The 19,380-nt window shown below is 31.6% G+C and overlaps 1 protein-coding gene across 1 annotated transcript; it reads left to right on the forward strand.

Annotated features, from left to right (window-relative positions):
• Nucleotides 1–1,816: 1,816 nt before the first annotated feature.
• On the forward strand, nucleotides 1,817–3,227 carry LOC115719183 (transcription factor MYB13). Its single transcript, XM_030648129.2, has 3 exons — nucleotides 1,817–2,169; nucleotides 2,297–2,426; nucleotides 2,549–3,227. Exons 1-3 carry the CDS (start codon nucleotides 2,034–2,036, stop codon nucleotides 3,045–3,047), a joined length of 765 nt encoding a protein of 254 aa, XP_030503989.2. The 5' UTR covers nucleotides 1,817–2,033; the 3' UTR covers nucleotides 3,048–3,227.
• The last annotated feature ends 16,153 nt before the right edge of the window (nucleotides 3,228–19,380 follow it).

A 19,380-nucleotide genomic window follows, 5' to 3' on the forward strand; every position in this document is an offset into this window, starting at 1 on the left:
AATTCCAACAAAATCAAACTAAAACCCATCAAATCCAACAAAAGCAAACAAAAATACAAATGAAATGAAAAAAAAAAAATATAGTGCAGTTGATTCGAAGCTTCGTCGTCCCAACCTCCTCAACCGAGAAGCCTAACTCCAGACAACTATCTCATCCTCAAGCTCATCAATTCAAAGCTTCGTCGTCTCAACCTCCTGCAGTTGCGAGTTCCTCCGTCGACATACAGTGCCAAAGATGATCTTGACAGAGGGGAGCTTAGATCTCGTTGTCCTCGACGCCCACTAAGAAGATGAGGAGTGAGAGAGATCCAAAATGGGAGAATCAGCGTTGTATGTTCGAGGGAGGTCTCGGAAGGAGGTGGTGGTGGTGTCGTGATCTGGGCATTGGATCTTGCCGTTTGAATCATTCACGATTCCCATTTTTGGGGTCTGTTATTTTTGGGGTCTGTTAAGTGAGAGAGTATGGGGAAGAAATGGGGTTATGGTGGTGAGTGATGTGGGTGTTGATATGGTGATGATGGCTCTCGGTTTACAGAGAAAAAAAAAGTAGAAGAAGAAGAAGAAAAAAATAAGAAGGGAAAATGAAAAAAAATATATATAATTTTTTTTATTTTTGTAATTTTTATTTTTATTATTTTTTTTCTAAAGTACTTTTTAATTTTTAATTTTTATTTTTTAAAGAAAAATAATTTTTTTTATTTTTTATTTTTAAAATAATTAATTTTTTAATTTTTTTTAAATATTTATCTACGTGGACCACTAAAATTGTGCCACGTGTACACTGTGTACGCGTGGACATTCCAACCTGGCACTTAACAGCTAAAAATGGACGCAAATGGCTAAGTGCTAACAAAACTTGGGTTTAGGGAGTTTTACCGCAAAAATTTTAGAATTGGGGGTTAGTTGCAAAAACTTCCATACTTTAAGAAATTTTGCCGCAAATAACCCTTAATTGTACTAATAAGGTACTCCGAACCAAACCATTAGTATTTCTCTTTTATAAAGTTTTCTACTTGGAATGTAAGCAATTACTAAGAAAAAGTTTAGTAGATGACAAAATGATACGTCACATGCTTTTAAACAAAGCACATTCTTGAAGAATTCTCCAATGACCAATCACTTCGGTGATCAACGACGACAATTTTTCCCACATTTGTAAACATGTGACATGAGAAAAAATGATAAATATATGAGAAAGTGCATTTTTATTGGTCACCATCAAGCACTTTGGTGCCTTATAATTGGCTATGGATATTTTTTAAAATTTATTGTTTTAAATTATATAAATACGATACTTAATTATACTAATAGCGGTATAATACTGAGGAAGATATTAGACACTAATAGTACTTTTTAACTTTTTTCCTAAAAGGCACCATGCCTACACTTTTATGAAATGTAATATCACTATAAGTACAATTTAATATCGAGTTCTGCTTATTTTAATTTAATAAAAATCATAAAAAAATTACTAGTCAATTAGAAAACATTATATTATAGACGTCCTAAGAAACTTAGTGACCCATACTAATGTGCTAAATAGAGAAACACTAAAAGGTACTAATGGTGTCTAGTACTTTCCTATATGTCATTATCGCTATATTGATTTAATTAAGTATAGGTTCCTATATAATTTAATGTAATAATTTTTAAAAAATATCACTAGCCAATCACAAAGTGATATATTTAAAATTATTAGGCACCAATAATATCTCGTAGCAAGCTCTAGCTAAGTATATACATATATTGTGAAACATATGCAATAAAAAATATATTGGTCTAGCTTTTGAACACCATGCGTTGTTTTGTTGGACCAACGGCCCCATATATAGTTACAACTAGTAAATGTATATCTATCTTCTTGAGAAACGAAAAGACGCCCTCTTAATTATAGCTTTTCCCTTATTTGGTTTGGTGCATGCACATATATACTTGACTCTTCCTCTTCTTCTTTCTCATTATTAATTAATTAATTTATATATATGTATATTTATAAAGCTCATACGATAATAAATTAAAAGTGAGAAAGAGAGATGGGTAGTAGGAGAGCATGTTGTGAGAATATGGGACTGAGAAAAGGACCATGGACCCCTGAAGAAGATCACATACTCATTTCTTATATCCAACAATTCGGTCATGCAAATTGGAGGGCTCTTCCTAAACAAGCAGGTATATATATATATATAAATGCATATAAAATAAACAGATATCAATGGCGTGTATTTTTTTGATATATGTGTATACGTATACATATATATAAATAACGACTTTTGATATTGTTGGTGTATATGTATAGGTCTGTTAAGGTGTGGAAAGAGCTGTAGGCTTCGTTGGATAAATTACTTGAGGCCTGATATTAAAAGAGGAAACTTCAGCAAAGAAGAGGAAGACACCATCATCAAGCTACATCACAATCTTGGAAATAGGTATATATATACTCTACTTCTTTTTTGGCAATGAATATTAATTAAGATCTACATATACTCTTATATATGTTATAGTTGCTATGAGATTAATTGATTATGATATGTATTAATTATAATATCAGATGGTCTTCTATAGCGACCCAATTACCAGGAAGAACAGACAACGAAATAAAAAACTTCTGGCACACCCACTTGAAGAAGAAAATCAAGAAGAAGTTAATAATGAAACAAAGTAGTAATAGTGAAACTGATCATCTTGACCATGAAGCAATATTACAACCCATGACGATGATGATGATGGTCAATAATGCCAGAACTAGTAGTAGTAATGCTACTACAGTTGTTAATAATAATGTCCATCACCAACAACACCATTATTACAAGCATTCTACTACCAGGACAGTCTTTTTTGATCCAAAATTACAGATCTCATCATCATTATTGTTAAACTCTGATGATGTACATCACTCATTCATGGATCATAATAACAATAATAATACTGATGAGGATGATGTTATGGAGGAAGGCATTCACAACTTTTGGTACAAACTTCTTGTGAAGTCAGCAGAGACTGCTACTGCTGCTGCTTCAGTACCACCAGCTCTTGCAAATTTTGGATAATTATTATAATTTTCTTTTCTTTTTCAACGTAGATTTTTTTTTTTTTTTAAAGTTTGAAATTTGGTTTTGTCTACTTTTGACATTATTGTGTGATGGTGAAATTAATTTAGTTGAATGAGATAGTGAAGATGAATACTATTATTTTATTGCCAAAAACCTCATTAAAATATACTTTTTTTAGTTTCTTTCTTTCTTTATTTGTTTCATGTTTGACATTTGAGAGTATGGTGTACTAAAAAAAAGTAGTGCATTGTTATATTTTAGTACTATTTACAATAGTATGAAAACAAAAAAGGTTGATATATTTATTGATATTAAATTTAATGGACAAAATATGGTAATTTTAGAGAAAGAAAAATATGAAAACCTCAACAAAATTCCATAAAAAATTTAATAATATGTTTAAAGAACAATGGTCATTGGAAAAGTAAGTTTGCTGGAGTTGGTATTGGTGCCGAAAAAGTTGTCGGAATTGGCACTGGCGCTGAAAAATCTCTGGAGTTTGGCACTGGCACTCACAGCTGTTGGAAAATTTGCTGAAATTGGAATCACTCGAAAAGTCGCTAGAAAGTGGTCTGAGTTGTCGCTGTAATCGGAGTTAGATGTTGGAGTCGTCACTGGAGTTGAATGTTGGAATCTGACACACAGAAACTAATTTCATTTATCAACTAGTTAAAATTCTAACATATAGGAAACCATTTAGTAAAGTACAAACCAGTTTCGTGAAATAATCAATTGAAAAAACTGAAACTTAAAACTCAATTATGAAAAATAATAAAAAAAAACAAGTTATGAAACTAGTTACTTAAAAAAAATGATTATGAAAGTCAATAAAATAATAAGACATAACACAAATTTTTTTAACAAATCTATATAAAGTTAAATCATAGAAACTAGTTATGTCAAACAACCAATTGAAAATTAAACACATAAAAATTAATTTCAAATCTAGAAACAAAATAATACAAAGAAACTTAAAATAAAAAATATACAATAATATCATAAAATGGAGCAACCCTAATATAGAACCCTCAAAACTCGTAAAACTACTTACGAACATGTGAACCCTCTTAAATAAGTTTCAACCTTAGAAAAAATCATAACAAAACTGAAGTTATGAACAATGAAGATAACATAAACTAATTTTATCAGTCAACCAAATAAAACACACTCACCAATATAATTAAAACAACACATAATGGACAATAATAATATAAAAATAAAATAGAAGTGTGAAAACTAATTTCGAACATAAAAATAAAATAATAAAAAGAAAATAAAAAATATATACTAACATCATAAAAAAGAGTAACTCTTTTACAATACTCTTAGAACTGAAATCAGTTTTGAACCTATGAAAAATCTTAATAACAAACCTATGAAACCTTAATAAAACGGAAAAAAAAAAAATCACATGTCCCAAATTTCCCTATGCCAACCATGTCCCTCCAATCAATAATTGCCACCTATTTTTATTTTTTTCACCTCGTTTATTAATCTTTCTAAACAAACTGCTCCATTAGTGCCCATTTATTTTTCGGTAATCTCAGAACAACTTTTTTCACATTTATTACCTTTCTTATTAATTATTTAAATATCATCAGTTAATTTATATAATAATAATAATAATAATAATAATAATAAAATAACCAATGTATATCAGTGCACATTCTATTAAGAGACCTTCTATTAAATCATTATATTTTTTCTTTTAAAACTCAAAATAATAAAATTATATTAGTAGTTTTTTAACAAAAAAAAGTCATTAAAAATTATACTGTTATTATTTTTAAAAAAAATTAAAATATATAGTTTACACAGACTAAATAATAATAAAAAATTATACTTTTATAAGTGTTTAGGGTACAAATAAAATTTATTTTAAGAAATATATTAATTTTAGTATTTATTTATAAAGTAATTGTGGTGAATCCTCACCCTCAAAACAATTTGTTACAATAGTAACAATGTTAAAGAAACACAAATCAAAACTAAAACCAATCACAAAACTAAAACTTGGACTTAATTGAAATAAGACAAAGAAAACTTAACTCAATAATGGATGAATGATGGATCTTTATTGAACAGGATTAGTCAGTAGTACACAATCGAATGAGTCCAAGATTACAACTCAACACAGTAAGTAATTACAAAAAAATGCCTCACATTGAGGGAAATTACTTCAAGAATGATACTCCCTTTTACATCCCTCCACACACACTCACTATGATCTTGGACTCTCTCTCTCTCTCTTAAACTGAATCTAAAGTATGAGCTTTGGAGATTAGAGATCAGAACTCTCAACTCAGCACTCCTTTTTAGAATAGAGGAACCCCTATATATAGTTGCTGGTGGGTCCCCTTTAAGTTGGTATTAAAGCCAACTGTTATAACTTGTTGCAATTTTTTTCAGATTCATCTGATGAGCAAATAGATGGACATACTGTTGGAAATATTTTACGAGGATCTAGATTTACTACCAAATATGTTTGATTAACATCCTAATATGAATTCTAAAACAATGAAATAAACACATAAGAGTTTAAGAAAACCTTACATTGGGTGCAGCGGAATATAATGACTCCTTCCATTCAGATCTCTAGCCCTTGATTCCTTTCTGTAGCAGAGCATTATCAAGATCTAAATCTGGATCTCTTTCTCTCCTTCTTTGATGTTGATTTTCCATAGTCTTACATACTATGATTGAGGTACCACTTGATGTGTGTGGGAACTACTCTACCACTCAAGAGAATTTCGAAATTTGAGAGAAGAAAAGAGAGAGAGGGGCGTGTAGGCTTTTTTGAAAGAAACTAATGTGCAAAGTTATGAGTTTCCTGAAGCCAACACTTTCTATTTATAGAATGCCCTCTAGGTTTAGGTTAGAATTGTGTGGCATTAAAATAATGGAAAAAATAAAATGGTAAACCTCTTGCATAGTGGGCGGCCCATATAAGGAAATTGGGCCTCACTTTGTAACTTTCCCATTTTGTTATTTTTCATTCTTATTTTCTCAAAAATACCAATTTTTCAATTTAACCTTTTAAATGACGATTCTAATTATTTAATAACTTAAAAATAATTATTAAATAATATTGTCATTTAATATATTTATTAATTTAGACATATAAAGTATCTTAATTAATAAATAAATCTAAAATCTCTTTTCTTTACAATTTCGCCCTTGCTTAGTGAAAATTCATAAAGTAGACATAGTCTAACTTTAGAATTATAATTGATTAATCAAAATCAATTAACTGAGTCTTACAAGCAGTATGGTCTCAACTAGTATGGGGACCATGGGTCTATATAACCGAGCTTCAAATAAGTGGAACCGAATTTACCAAGTAAATTCCCTAACTTATTAATTCCTTATTGAATCCACTCTTAGAACTTGGAATTGCACTCTCAGTCATATATAACGCTCTATATGTTCCACGATATAGATACGTCATTAGTTATCCATTGTTATAATCCTAATTTGATCAACAATCCTCTATATAGATGATTTACACTGTAAAGGGATTAAATTACCGTAACACCCTACAATGTATTTTATCCTTAAAACACTTAACTATGTATAAATGATATTTCAGCTAAGTGAAATGAGTACTCCACCATTTATTTTCGTTTGGTTAAGCTCGAAGGAAATCATCCTTTACTTTCTATTCGCCAGATAGAAGCTATAGATTCCATATTTATGTTAGCGCTCCCACTCAATTGCACTACCGTGTTCCCAAAATGTACGTATCACCCTGACCCAAAAGTAGGCTTCACTAACAAATCAAAGAACACAAATAACTCTCTTGAGATTGAACCTAATCATATCAGGATTAAGATCATTTGATCTAGGATCAACTAGGTGATATTGAATTGAATAGATTGTTGGGTTTTATGCCCTAAATAAAACTCATTTCAATATAATCAGATTTACTTATTAATATAGATCAGATTTAACATTTAATGTTGCATGGTTCACATGATTTATTTCATGATTATATGTATATAATGTATAAATTCATCTGAAACCCTTTTCACATACTTGATCCTGTTTATTGTGCCATCAACACATTGGAAAGTAAACATGACTATGTGAATAAAGTTTCCTAGATTTATCAGACACAGGGTTTTACTGATATGATAATCTACAATAAGAGTTTACTTGTATTTGGAGAAATACTATGTTCTTTCCAGAACATTGGTTAAAGTAAAGCTCAGGTTGGATGCATGGAGTATGCATCGGAAGGGACCGATATTGAACTTTGACTTAGATTTAATTAAACTTACCGTAAAATCTATTCAAGTCAATATCGCCTAGTTGATCCTAGATCAAATGATCTTAATCCTGTTATGATTAGGCTCAATCTTGAAAGGCTATTCGTGTTCCTTGAATTGTTAGTTAAGCCTACTTTTAGGTCAGGGTGAAACGTACTTTTTGGGAACACGGTAGTGCAATTGAGTGGGAGTGCTATCATAAACATGGAATCTATAGCTTCTATCTGGCGAATAGTAAGCAAAGGATGATCTCCTTCGAGCTTGACCAAACGAAAATAAATGGTGGAGATCTCATTTCACATAAGCTGAAATATCATTTATACCGGGTCAAGTGTTTTAAGGATAAAATACATAGTAGGGTGTTACGGTAATTTAATCCCTTTACTGTGTAGATCATTCATATAGAGGATAATTGATCACATTAGGATTATAACAATGGATAACTAATGATGTGTCTATATGGTGGAACATATAGAGCATTCTATATACTGAGAGTGCAATTCTAAGTTCTATGCGTGGATTCAACGAAGAATTAATAAGTTAGTGAATTTTAGTGCTAAATTCTTGATCTACTTATTGGAAGCTCGGTTATATAGACCCATGGTCCCCCCACTAGTTGAGATAATATTGCTTGTAAGACTCATGTAATTGGTTTTGATTAATCAATTATAATTCTCAAACTAGACTATGTCTATTTGTGAAATTTTCACTAAGTAAGGGCGAAATTGTAAAGAAAGAGTTTATAGGGGCATATTTGTTAATTATGATACTTTGTATGGTTCAATTAATAAATATGATAAATGACAATATTATTTAATAATTATTTATAGTTATTAAATAGTTAGAATTGGCATTTAAATGGTTGAATTAGGAAATTGGCATTTTTGAGAAAATCAGATACAAAAGGTGTTAAAATCGCAAAATTGCAAAAAGCAAGGCCCAATCCACTAAGTGTATGGCCGGCCACCTATGTAGGTATTTTAAGTTGATTTTTTCATTATTTTAATGCCATATAATTCAAATCTAACCTTAGTGGAATGCTCTAAATAGATAGTGAAGACTTCAGGAAAATTACAATTTTCTTCAGACTTCTGAATCAGAAAAAACTGAGCCTTCTCTCTCCCTATCTTTAGCTGCCACTTCTTCTTTCTCTTCCTTTGAATTTCGAAATCCTTAGTGTATGAGTAGTGCCCACACATAGCAAGTGATACCTCAATCATAGTGAGGAAGATCGTGAAGAAAGATCATCAGCAAAGGAGTTTCAGCATCAAAGATTCAGAGAAAGAGATCCAGGTTCAAATATTGATAATGCTCTGCTACAGAAAGGAATCAAGGGCTAGATATCTAAACGGAAGGAGTCATTATATTCCGCTGCACCCAATGTAAGGTTTCTTAACTTTATATGTGTTTAATTTCATCGTTTTAGAAAGTTCATATTTAGGGTGTTAATAATCATACTTGTGAGTAGATCTAAGATCCTGGTAAAATAATTTCCAACATAGATATTACGGTAAATTCTAATATATCTAATCAAAGTTCAATATCGGTCCCTTCCGATGTATATGTTGGGTTTTATGCCCTAAATAAAACTCATTTCAATATAATCAGATTTACTTATTAATATAAATCAGAAATAACATTTAATGTTGCATGGTTCACATGATTTATTTCATGATTATGTATACATAATGTATGAATTCATCTGAAACCCTTTTCACATACTTGATCCTGTTTATTGTGTCGTCAACACTTTGGAAAGTAAACATGACTCTGTGAATAAAGTTTCCTAGATTTATCAGACAAAGGGTTTTACTGATATGATAATCTACAACAGAGTTTACTTGCATTTGGAGAAATGCTATGTTCTTTCCAGAGCATTGGTTAAAGTAAAGCTCAGGTTGGATGCATGGAGTATGCATCGGAAGGGACCGATATTGAACTTTGACTTAGATTTATTAAACTTATCGTAATATCTATTCAAGTCAATATTGCCTAGTTGATCCTAGATCAAATGATCTTAATCCTGTTATGATTAGGCTCAATCTCAAGAGGCTATTCTTGTTCTTTGATTTGTTAGTTAAGCCTACTTTTGGGTCAGGGTGATACGTACATTTTTGGAACACGGTAGTGCAATTGAGTGGGAGCGCTAACATAAACATGGAATCTATAGCTTCTATCTGGCGAATAGTAAGTAAAGGATGATCTCCTTCGAGCTTGACCAAACGAAAATAAATGGTGGAGTACTCATTTCACATAAGCTGAAATATCATTTATACGGGGTTAAGTGTTTTAAGGATAAAATACATTGTAGGGTGTAACGGTAATCTAATCCCTTTGCAGTGTAGATCATTCATATAGAGGATCATTGATCAAATTAGGATTATAACAATGGATAACTAATGATGTGTCTATATGGTGGAACATATATAGCATTCTATATACTGAGAGTGCAATTCTAAGTTCTATGCGTGGATTCAACGAAGAATTAATAAGTCAATGAATTTAGGTTATAAATTCTTGATCTGCTTATTGGAAGCTCGGTTATATAGACCCATGGTCCCCCCACTAGTTGAGATAATATTGCTTGTAAGACTCATATAATTGGTTTTGATTAATCAATTATAAATCTCAAATTAGACTATGTCTATTTGTGAATTTTTCACTAAGTAAGGGAAAAATTGTAAAGAAAGAGTTTTAGGGGCATATTTGTTAATTATGATACTTGTTGGAAATTATTTTACCAGGATCTAGATTTACTAACTAGTATGTTTGATTAACACCCTAATATGAATTCTAAAACAATGAAAATAAACACATATAAAGTTAGAAAACCTTACAGTGGGTGCAGAGGAATAATATGACTCCTTCCGTTCAGATCTCTAGCCCTTGATTCCTTTATGTAGCAGAGCATCACCAAGATCTGAATCTGGATCTTCTTTTCTCCTTCTTTGATGCAGAATTTCCATAGTCTTACATACTGTGATTGAGATACCACTTGATGTGTGTGGGCACTACTCATCTCACAAGGATTTCGAAATTTTTCTCTCTTTTTCTCTCTTAATTTCGTGGTCTTAAGCTTACAAAAGAAGAGAACAAAGGTTGCTTTATATAAGGAAAAGGGAGAGCAGAACTTTCCAAATAAAACAGTTTCCTTAATTACTGTGTAATCAATTAACTGCCTGATTTAGTGTGATCCACCACTTTCCTATTTTTGCTAGGCTTTGATTAGTAATTACATGGCAATTAAAATTGAAAATAATAATTGGGAAAATCACAAAGAGGTGGCCGGCCATAGGGTATGTATGGGCCTCTCATGGAATTTTGCAATTTCCTCAATTTTATTTCTATTTCTCCAAAAATGCTATTTTTTCCAATTCTAATCATTTAAATGCCAAAACTAATTATTTAATAACTAAAATAGATTATTAAATAATATTGTCATTTAAAATAATTATTAATTAGACATGCAAAGTCTCTTAATTAATAATTAAACCTAGAAACCCTTTTCTTTACAATTTCATCCTTAAACTGTGAGAATTCATAAAGTAGACATAGTCTAACTTTTAGAATTATAATTGATTAATTAAAATCAATTAACTAAGTCTTACAAGTAGTATGGTCTCAACTAGTATGGGGACCATGGGTCTATATAACCGAGCTTCCAATAAGTCGAACCGAATTTACCAAGTAAATTCCCTAACTTATTAATTCCTCATTGAATCCACACTTAGAACTTGGAATTGCACTCTCAGTCATATAGAACGCTCTATATGTTCCACGATATAGACACATCATTAGTTATCCATTGTTATAACCCTAATGTGATCAATGATCCTCTATAAAGATGATCTACATTGAAAAGGCATTACTGTTACCGCTACACCTTCAATGTATTTTATCCTTAAAACACTTAACCCTGTATAAATGATATTTCAGCTAAGTGAAATGAGATCTCCACCATTTATTTCCGTTTGGTTAAGCTCTAAGGAAATCATCCTTTACTTTCTATTCGCCAGATAGAAGATATAGATTCCATATTTATGTTAGCGCTCCCACTCAGTTGCACTACCGTGTTCCCAAAATGTACGTATCACCCTGACCCAAAAGTAGGCTTAACTAACAAATCAAAGAATACGGATAACACTCTTGAGATTGAACCTAACCATATCACACTACTACAATTTCATCTTTTAGTGACACTATTTAGTGACATGCACTTTTATGTGGGTCACTATAGAGTTAGAAGTGGTTTTTAGTGACACACATAATTAGACTCTAAACATTCTTTGTTAGTCTCTTGTAAAGTGTGTCACTAAAAATATAGAGTGTCACTAAAGAGTAAAATTAAAAAAAAAATTAATTATTATTTTATTTAAAAAATGCTGGCCTATAGTGACACTCTATGCGCGATTGGGTAAAGATATCCTGACTCACATAGCGCGTCACTGTATCATACCTTAACTTTTTTATTTTTTTTAATAAAAAACAGCTGTTATTAATTAATATCACAAAAGTTTTTTTTTCTAGGGTAATCACAAAAGTTGTTTTTAGTATATATTAATTTAAACCACTAATCACTCATCAGCACAACACCCAAGACATAAGAAAATAATAAATAAATAAAAAATATTTAAAGGTAACATTTAAGGGTTTACAAACAAAAAAAAACCCAATCAGTTTCTTAAGCAAAAGGGAGGCGTCCTTCTTTCTTCTTCGGAGAACAACAGTGAAGTTCCATGGAACCCCAATCATCGACTCGTAGTCTCTCCACCTTGGTCAGTCGTCGTTTTCCACCTCGATCAGTCGTCGTTTCTCCACCTCAATCGTTCGTCGTCTCCTCATCTTTCTCATCAACAACCGAAGATCCCAGGAAACCCAAATTAGGTTAATATATCTCTATTTTATTTTTCATTTTTTTCTATTTCTTTCTCTTTCTCTTCTGTGTAGGTAATTGTCAACCCGTCTTTCTCATCGGCGTCTGTGATTGGTTTGTGGTCGACGACATTTGTAGCTCGTCCATGGTTCCAATTTCGGTTGTGGTCGCATTTGGAGCTTATCTCGAAATGAACTTGAATTTTTTTTAGGTTTTTTTTAGTTTCAATATTGTTTGTGTTTACTGGGTATATTGTTTTTTGGGGGTTTATTTTTTTGGATTTAAAATTTATGTTCATACCCGTGATGAACTCATATATTTGTTTAACATTTTGATTTTGTATTGTGTAATTGAATCAGTTTGCTCTGTATAGGGTTTAGAATAAAAGTTTGTCTTTGAGATTTATTTTTATCTGTATTTTCAGGTTTTTTTTTTTTTTTTTTTTTTTTGTAATTGTATGTTTAAGCCCAAAATTCATATGCTGAAAAGAAAGTTAATATTGTAAAATAACCAAGCTGGCAGCTTCTTCATTAAAAAAAGGGCACCAATAATAATTGAAGAGACATTCTAATCGGCATTATTTATATAGATATTAAAAAAAGGGCACCAATAATATTGTATTTTTCAGTTTATTATTTTTATTTCATTCTAAAAAAATTATTGATTTTATTAATAAGAAAATTAAAAATAAAAAAAATCTGATACTTATTAATTTTGTCGATTATTTTTTTTTAAAAAAAAAATATATGATATAGTGACACACATTAATTGTTGCTGTAAAAGGTTATAGTGACGCGTAAAAATGCTATAGTGACGCGTACTGAGAGACTCTAAAATGCTTTAGTGACACCACTGAAGGGTCACTATATACTACATTTACAGTCTCCCACATTAGTGACGCGCAGTGAAGTGTCACTAAAGCTTTTTAGAGTCACTAAACATGGGTCACTGAAGCCCATTTTTCTAGTAGTGTCAGGATTAAGATCATTTGATCTAGGATCAACATGTGATATTGAATTGAATAGATATTACGGTAAATTTTAATATATCTAATCAAAGTTCAATATCAGTCCCTTCCGATGTATACTCCATACATCTGATATATGTAAACTTTGCCAATGTCCTGGAAAGGACATAACACTTTTCCAAGGTGTAAGAATACCTATCGCTGATTATACCATGTCAGTCTAAATCCAGTGTTCTGACAAATCAGGGAATAAACTTTTGAACATATAATTAAGATTATATTCCACTGTGCTGACAACACTATAATCTTAACAAGCTCATATGTTCTGGACTTAAAAAGAATTCATACATCATATACATATAATCATGAAATAAATCACGTGAACCATGCAACATAAAATGTTATTTCTGATCTTTATTAATAAGTAAATATGATTATATTGAAATGAGTTTTATTTAGGGCATAAAACCCAATAAACTCCCACTTGCACTAATATAAAACAAAAAGTGCATTTCAAATAATCATTAACACCTTGATATACCAATCAAGTGTAATAGTAGTAAACTCCTCGTAATAGGATCTGACAGGTTGAATTAAACACAACCTCTTCTCCACCATTACTCTTCCTTAATCACAAAATCCTTGATAATGTGAAATTCCTCTCTATATGTCTACTCTCTTGGGATACTGGATTCTATACTTTTGGGCAACTACTTCTTGGTTATTCAGGAAGTAACCCTAGTAGTTAAGGCAAGTTGGAACGGTGCCACAAAAGTATAGAACTTTCCTTAGACTGAATTAGTATCTTTCCTGCAAATTTTAACATTCAGTCTCTTTCTGGTAGACTAAGAGATTTCAGATAGGTTTTTACACTTCTCCAAAATCACTACTCCACCCCCAAAGTAATCACCATCTCATCAGCAGACTTTCTAGAACACAGGCAAGTATCGAAATCTGATGTGGTGTAGTCTAAGAGTTTCAAGAAACACCCTTATTGACTAACATATAGTTCCTCTTCTTAATCTTAAAATTTACTTGATTGTCTTCCAATGTTCCTCTCCTGGATTAATCTGATACTTACTCATTACTCCCACTCAACAGCAGGTGTCTGGTCTAAGGCATACTAAAGCATATCTAAGACCTCTCACTGTTGATTTAAGAATTCTTTCATGGCTTTATCTTTTCTTGAATAGTTGAAACTTTTCCTTTAGATAAATAAAATCTATATCTAAGAAGTTTTGAAGCTTCTATAGATTGCCATTGGAAAGAAAATGCTTCAACATCTTATGCTTGCATTAAAGTAAGTAATTACCAGGTATACCACAAGCCATAGGTTTCGATAAACTCAAACCTACAATGCTAGGAACAGGAAGTTTTGTTAAGTCCATTGAATAGACTTATTAACGAAAATTTCCTTTCATGTCCTTGTAACAGAAAACTTTAGGTTACTCCATGTGAATGGATCAAACCATAGTTCTATTGGCTTTCTTCTTAGTTTCGTATCTTGACAATCCATTACTTGTTTAAACTCACAATGGATTTTAATCACTAGTGTCTTCCAAGTCATGAGAAGGTGAGTTCCTAGAAACTCTCCCACTACAACAAGGTACCGTGAATTATGTCTAAGAAAACTAAATGGTATTGACCTCTTCGGTTCTTGTAAGACAACAGAGGCAGTGGGATCATCTTGTAACGAATAAGATGATAGAACACTTATGGAATCAAGAAAAAAAAATTATCTCCTTTATTTGCTACTTTATTTTCAGACTTAGTCATTTTCTTAGAAAAGTAGTGTTTGTTTAAACAAACACTTTCTTATCTAATGACTATGGGATGCTCCACCCCTAATCACTTAGAATAGCTAACAAACATGCAAACCAAGGTTAGCAGTTCTAGCTTTTCTTAAGATTTCGATTAGGTCATCCATGAATCTAGTAATGATTTAAATAAAGTATACAACCATTGCATCAATATGAAATTTTATAACCATAGAAGGATTTAGGCAACAACTAGTAACTAATCTGTTGGAAATTATTTTACCAGGATCTTAGATCTACTCACAAGTATGTTTATTAACACCCTAAATATGAACTTTCTAAAACGATGAAATAAACACATATAAAGTTTAGGAAACCTTACATTAGGTGCAGCGGAATTAAATGACTCCTTCCGTTCAGATATCTAGCCCTTGATTCCTTTCTGTAGCAGAGCATTATCAATATCTGAACCTGGATCTCTTTCTCTGAATCTTTGATGCTGAAACTCCTTTTGCTGAATGTCATTCTTCACGATCTTCCTCACTATGATTGAGGTATCACTTGCTGTGTGTGGGCACTACTCATACACTAAGGATTTCGAAATTCAAGAGGAAGAGAGAGAGAGAGAGAGTGGGTTCGGCCAAAGATAGGGAGAGAAAAGGCTCAGCTTTTTCTAAATCAGAAGTGTCAGAAAAAAGTGTAGAAATTTTAGTGTAATTTTCCTGAAGCCTTCACTATCTATTTATAGCATTCCACTAGGGTTAGGTTTGAATTATTTGGCATTAAAATAATGAAAATATCAGTTTAAATTTCCTACAAAAGTGGCAGGCCCTATACTAGTGGATTTGGGCCTCACTTTTTGCAATTTTGCAGTTTTACCTTTTCTGCATCTGATTTTCTCAAAAACGCCAATTTTCTAATTCAACCATTTAAATGCCAATTCTAACTATTTAATAAATATAAATAATTATTAAATAATATTGTCATTTATCATAATTATTAATTGAACCATACAAAGTATCATAATTAACAAATATGCCCCTAAAACTCTTTCTTTACAATTTTGCCCTTACTTAGTGAAAAATTCACAAATAGACATAGTCTAATTTGAGAATTATAATTGATTAATCAAAACCAATTATATGAGTCTTACAAGCAATATTATCTCAACTAGTGCGGGGACCATGGGTCTATATAACCGAGCTTCCAATAAGTAGATCAAGAATTTAGCACTAAAATTCACTAACTTATTAATTCTTCGTTGAATCCACGCATAGAACTTAGAATTGCACTCTCAGTATATAGAATGCTCTATATGTTCCACCATATAGACACATCATTAGTTATCCATTGTTTTAATCCTAATTTGATCAATGATCTTCTATATGAATGATCTACACTGTAAAGGGATTAAATTACCGTTACACCCTACAATGTATTTATTCCTTAAAACACTTGACCCCGTATAAATGATATTTCAACTTCTGTGAAATGAGTACGCCACCATTTATGTTCGTTTGGTCAAGCTCGAAGGAGATCATCCTTTGCTTACTATTCGCCAGATAGAAGCTATAGATTCCATGTTTATGCTAGCGCTCCCACTCAATTGCACTACCGTGCTCCCAAAATGTACGTATCACCCTGACCTAAAAGTAGGCTTAACTAACAAATCAAAGAACACGAATAGCCTTTCAAGATTGAGCCTAATCATAACAGGATTAAGAACATTTGATCTAGGATCAACTAGGCGATATTGACTTGAATAGATATTACGGTAAGTTTAATAAATCTAAGTCAAAGTTCAATATCAGTCCCTTCCGATGCATACTCCATGCATCCAACCTGAGCTTTACTTTAACCAATGCTCTGGAAAGAACATAGCACTTCTCCAAATGCAAGTAAACTCTGTTGTACATTATCATATCAGTAAAACCCTATGTCTGATAAATCTAGGAAACTTTATTCACATAGTCATGTTTACTTTCCAATGTGTTGACGGCACAATAAACAGGATCAAGTATGTGAAAAGGGTTTCAGATGAATTTATACATTATGTACATATAATCATGAAATAAATCATGTGAACCATGCAACATTAAATGTTATTTCTGATCTATATTAATAAGTAAATCTGATTATATTGAAATGAGATTTATTTAGGGCATAAAACCCAACAACTCCCACTTGCACTAATATAAAACAAAAAGTGCGTTTCAAATAATCTCAACACCTTGATATACATATCAAGTGTAGTAGTAGTAAACTCCTCGTAATAGGATCTGAAAGGTTGAATTAAACACAACCTTTTCTCCACCATTACTCTTCCTTAATCACAAAATCATTGATAATGTGAAATTCCTCTCTATATGTCTACTCTCTTGGGATACTGGATTCTATATCTTTGGCAACTACTTTTGGTTAATCAGGAAATTAACACTAGTAGTTTAAGGCAATTTGGAATGATGCCAAAAATGTATAGAACTTTCCTTAGACTGAATAAATACCTTTCCTGCAACCTTAACATTCAGTCCCTCTCTGGTAGACCTAGAGACTTCAGATAGGTTTTTACACTTCTCCAAAATCACTATTCCACCCCCAAAGTAACCACCATCTTATCAGAAAGATTTACTAGCACAAAGGCAAATTTCGAAATCTGATCTGGTGTAGTCTAAGAGTTTTAAACACACCCTTATAGACTAACATATAGTTCCTCTTCTTAATCTTAGGATTTACTTAATTGTCTTCCAATGTTCTTCTCCTGGATTAATCTGATACCTACTCATTACTCCCACTCAACAGCAGGTGTCTGGTCTAAGGCATACAAAAGCATATCTAAGACCTCTCACTGTTGATATAAGAAATTCTTTCATGGCTTTATCTTTTCTGGAATAGTTAAGACTTTTCCTTAGATAAATAAAATCTATACCTAAGAAGTTGTGAAACTTCTATAGATTGCCATTAGAAAGAAAATGCTTCAGCATCTTACTAAAGTAAGTTGCTTGCATTAGAGTAAGTAATTACCAGGTATACCACAAGCCATAGGTTTAGATAAACTCAAACCTATAATACTAGGAACCGGAAGTTTTGTTAAGTCCATAGAATAGACTTATTAACGAAAATTTCCTTTTATGTCCTTGTAATAGAAAACTTTAGGTTACTCCATGTGAATGGATTAAACCATAGTTCTATTGGCTTTCTTCTTAGTTTCTTATCTTGACAATCCATTACTTGTTTAAACTCACAATGGATTTTAATCACTAGTGTCTTCCAAGTCATGAGAAGGTGAGTTCCTAGAAACTCTCCCACTACGACAAGGTACCGTGAATTATGTCTAAGAAAACTAAATGGTATTAACCTCTTTGGTTGTGACAAGACAACAGAGGCAGTGTGATCATCATATGTCATATAAGATGATAGAACACTTTTGGAATCAAGAAAAAATATCTCCTTTATTTGCTACTTTATTTTCAGACTTAGTCATTTTCTAAGAAAAGTAGTATTTGTTTGAACAAACACTTTCTTATCTATTGACAATGGGATGGTCCACCCCTAATCACTTAGAATAGCTAACAAACCATGGTTAACAGTTCTAGCTTTTCTTAAGATTTTGATTAGGTCATCCATGAATCTAGTAATGATTTACATTAAGTATACAACCATTACATCATTCTGAAATTGTATTACCAAAGAAGGATTTAGGCAACGACTAGTAACTATTCATCAATATGCAACTTGAAATTTCTGGGGAGGTAAGTTTGGATATAATTCAAAAATCAATTTAATGATCTTTGAACTGCATATCTACTAACTATTTCTCCACCCCTATCAGTTCGCAAGATCTTTAACCACTTACCTTAATGGTTTTAACCATTGCTAGAAATTAATGAAATTTTTCAAACATTTCAAATTTCTTTGCTAAAAGGTATAATCTAGAGTTATCGTTTTAAGAATACAACGAAAAACTCATATCCACCCCTGAATGTACATCCATCTGCGAATGAGATGAACTACTTTCAGTGGATATAGGCATATTAACTCTTTGCAGAGATTGATCTTGTCAAATCCACTATGAACAAGATACAAATGCCATAGATTAATGAAAAATGTGGTTGAGTCTTTTGATGACTTAGGTTTAGTTACATCAAAGAGTTCTTAGAATACTGCAAGTGGATTCTGGTCACAGAATACCTAACTCATATTCCATACAGTTTTAATCCATTAATAGAAGATGGATATTAAACACTTGAGAAAGTGTAACTGTATTGTATTCTGGAATTAGAAATATAAGAAAATTTCTATTTGGAATCTAAAATTAAAGTCAAAGACTTAAATTTATACCAAATATAATGAGTAATTCTATCTTGGACCAGCACTACGAATTTAACTCTAAGTCTGATTTGCCCATACAAGTAGGAGATTTCTAAGATTGAGGATTTATATCAATTGGGAATAGAATTTCGGGATT

Source organism: Cannabis sativa, chromosome 2, assembly GCF_029168945.1.
Source record: "Cannabis sativa cultivar Pink pepper isolate KNU-18-1 chromosome 2, ASM2916894v1, whole genome shotgun sequence".
Lineage (NCBI taxonomy): Eukaryota > Viridiplantae > Streptophyta > Magnoliopsida > Rosales > Cannabaceae > Cannabis > Cannabis sativa.

What these genes read in the sequence shown, in the direction of transcription:
- LOC115719183 (XM_030648129.2), top strand. Translation starts at nt 2,034, where the DNA reads ATGGGTAGTAGGAGAGCATGTTGTGAGAATATGGGACTGAGAAAAGGA. An exon ending in GGCTCTTCCTAAACAAGCAG is followed by an intron (nt 2,170 to 2,296) that starts GTATATATATAT and finishes GTATATGTATAG; the next exon opens with GTCTGTTAAGGTGTGGAAAG. An exon ending in CATCACAATCTTGGAAATAG is followed by an intron (nt 2,427 to 2,548) that starts GTATATATATAC and finishes TTATAATATCAG; the next exon opens with ATGGTCTTCTATAGCGACCC.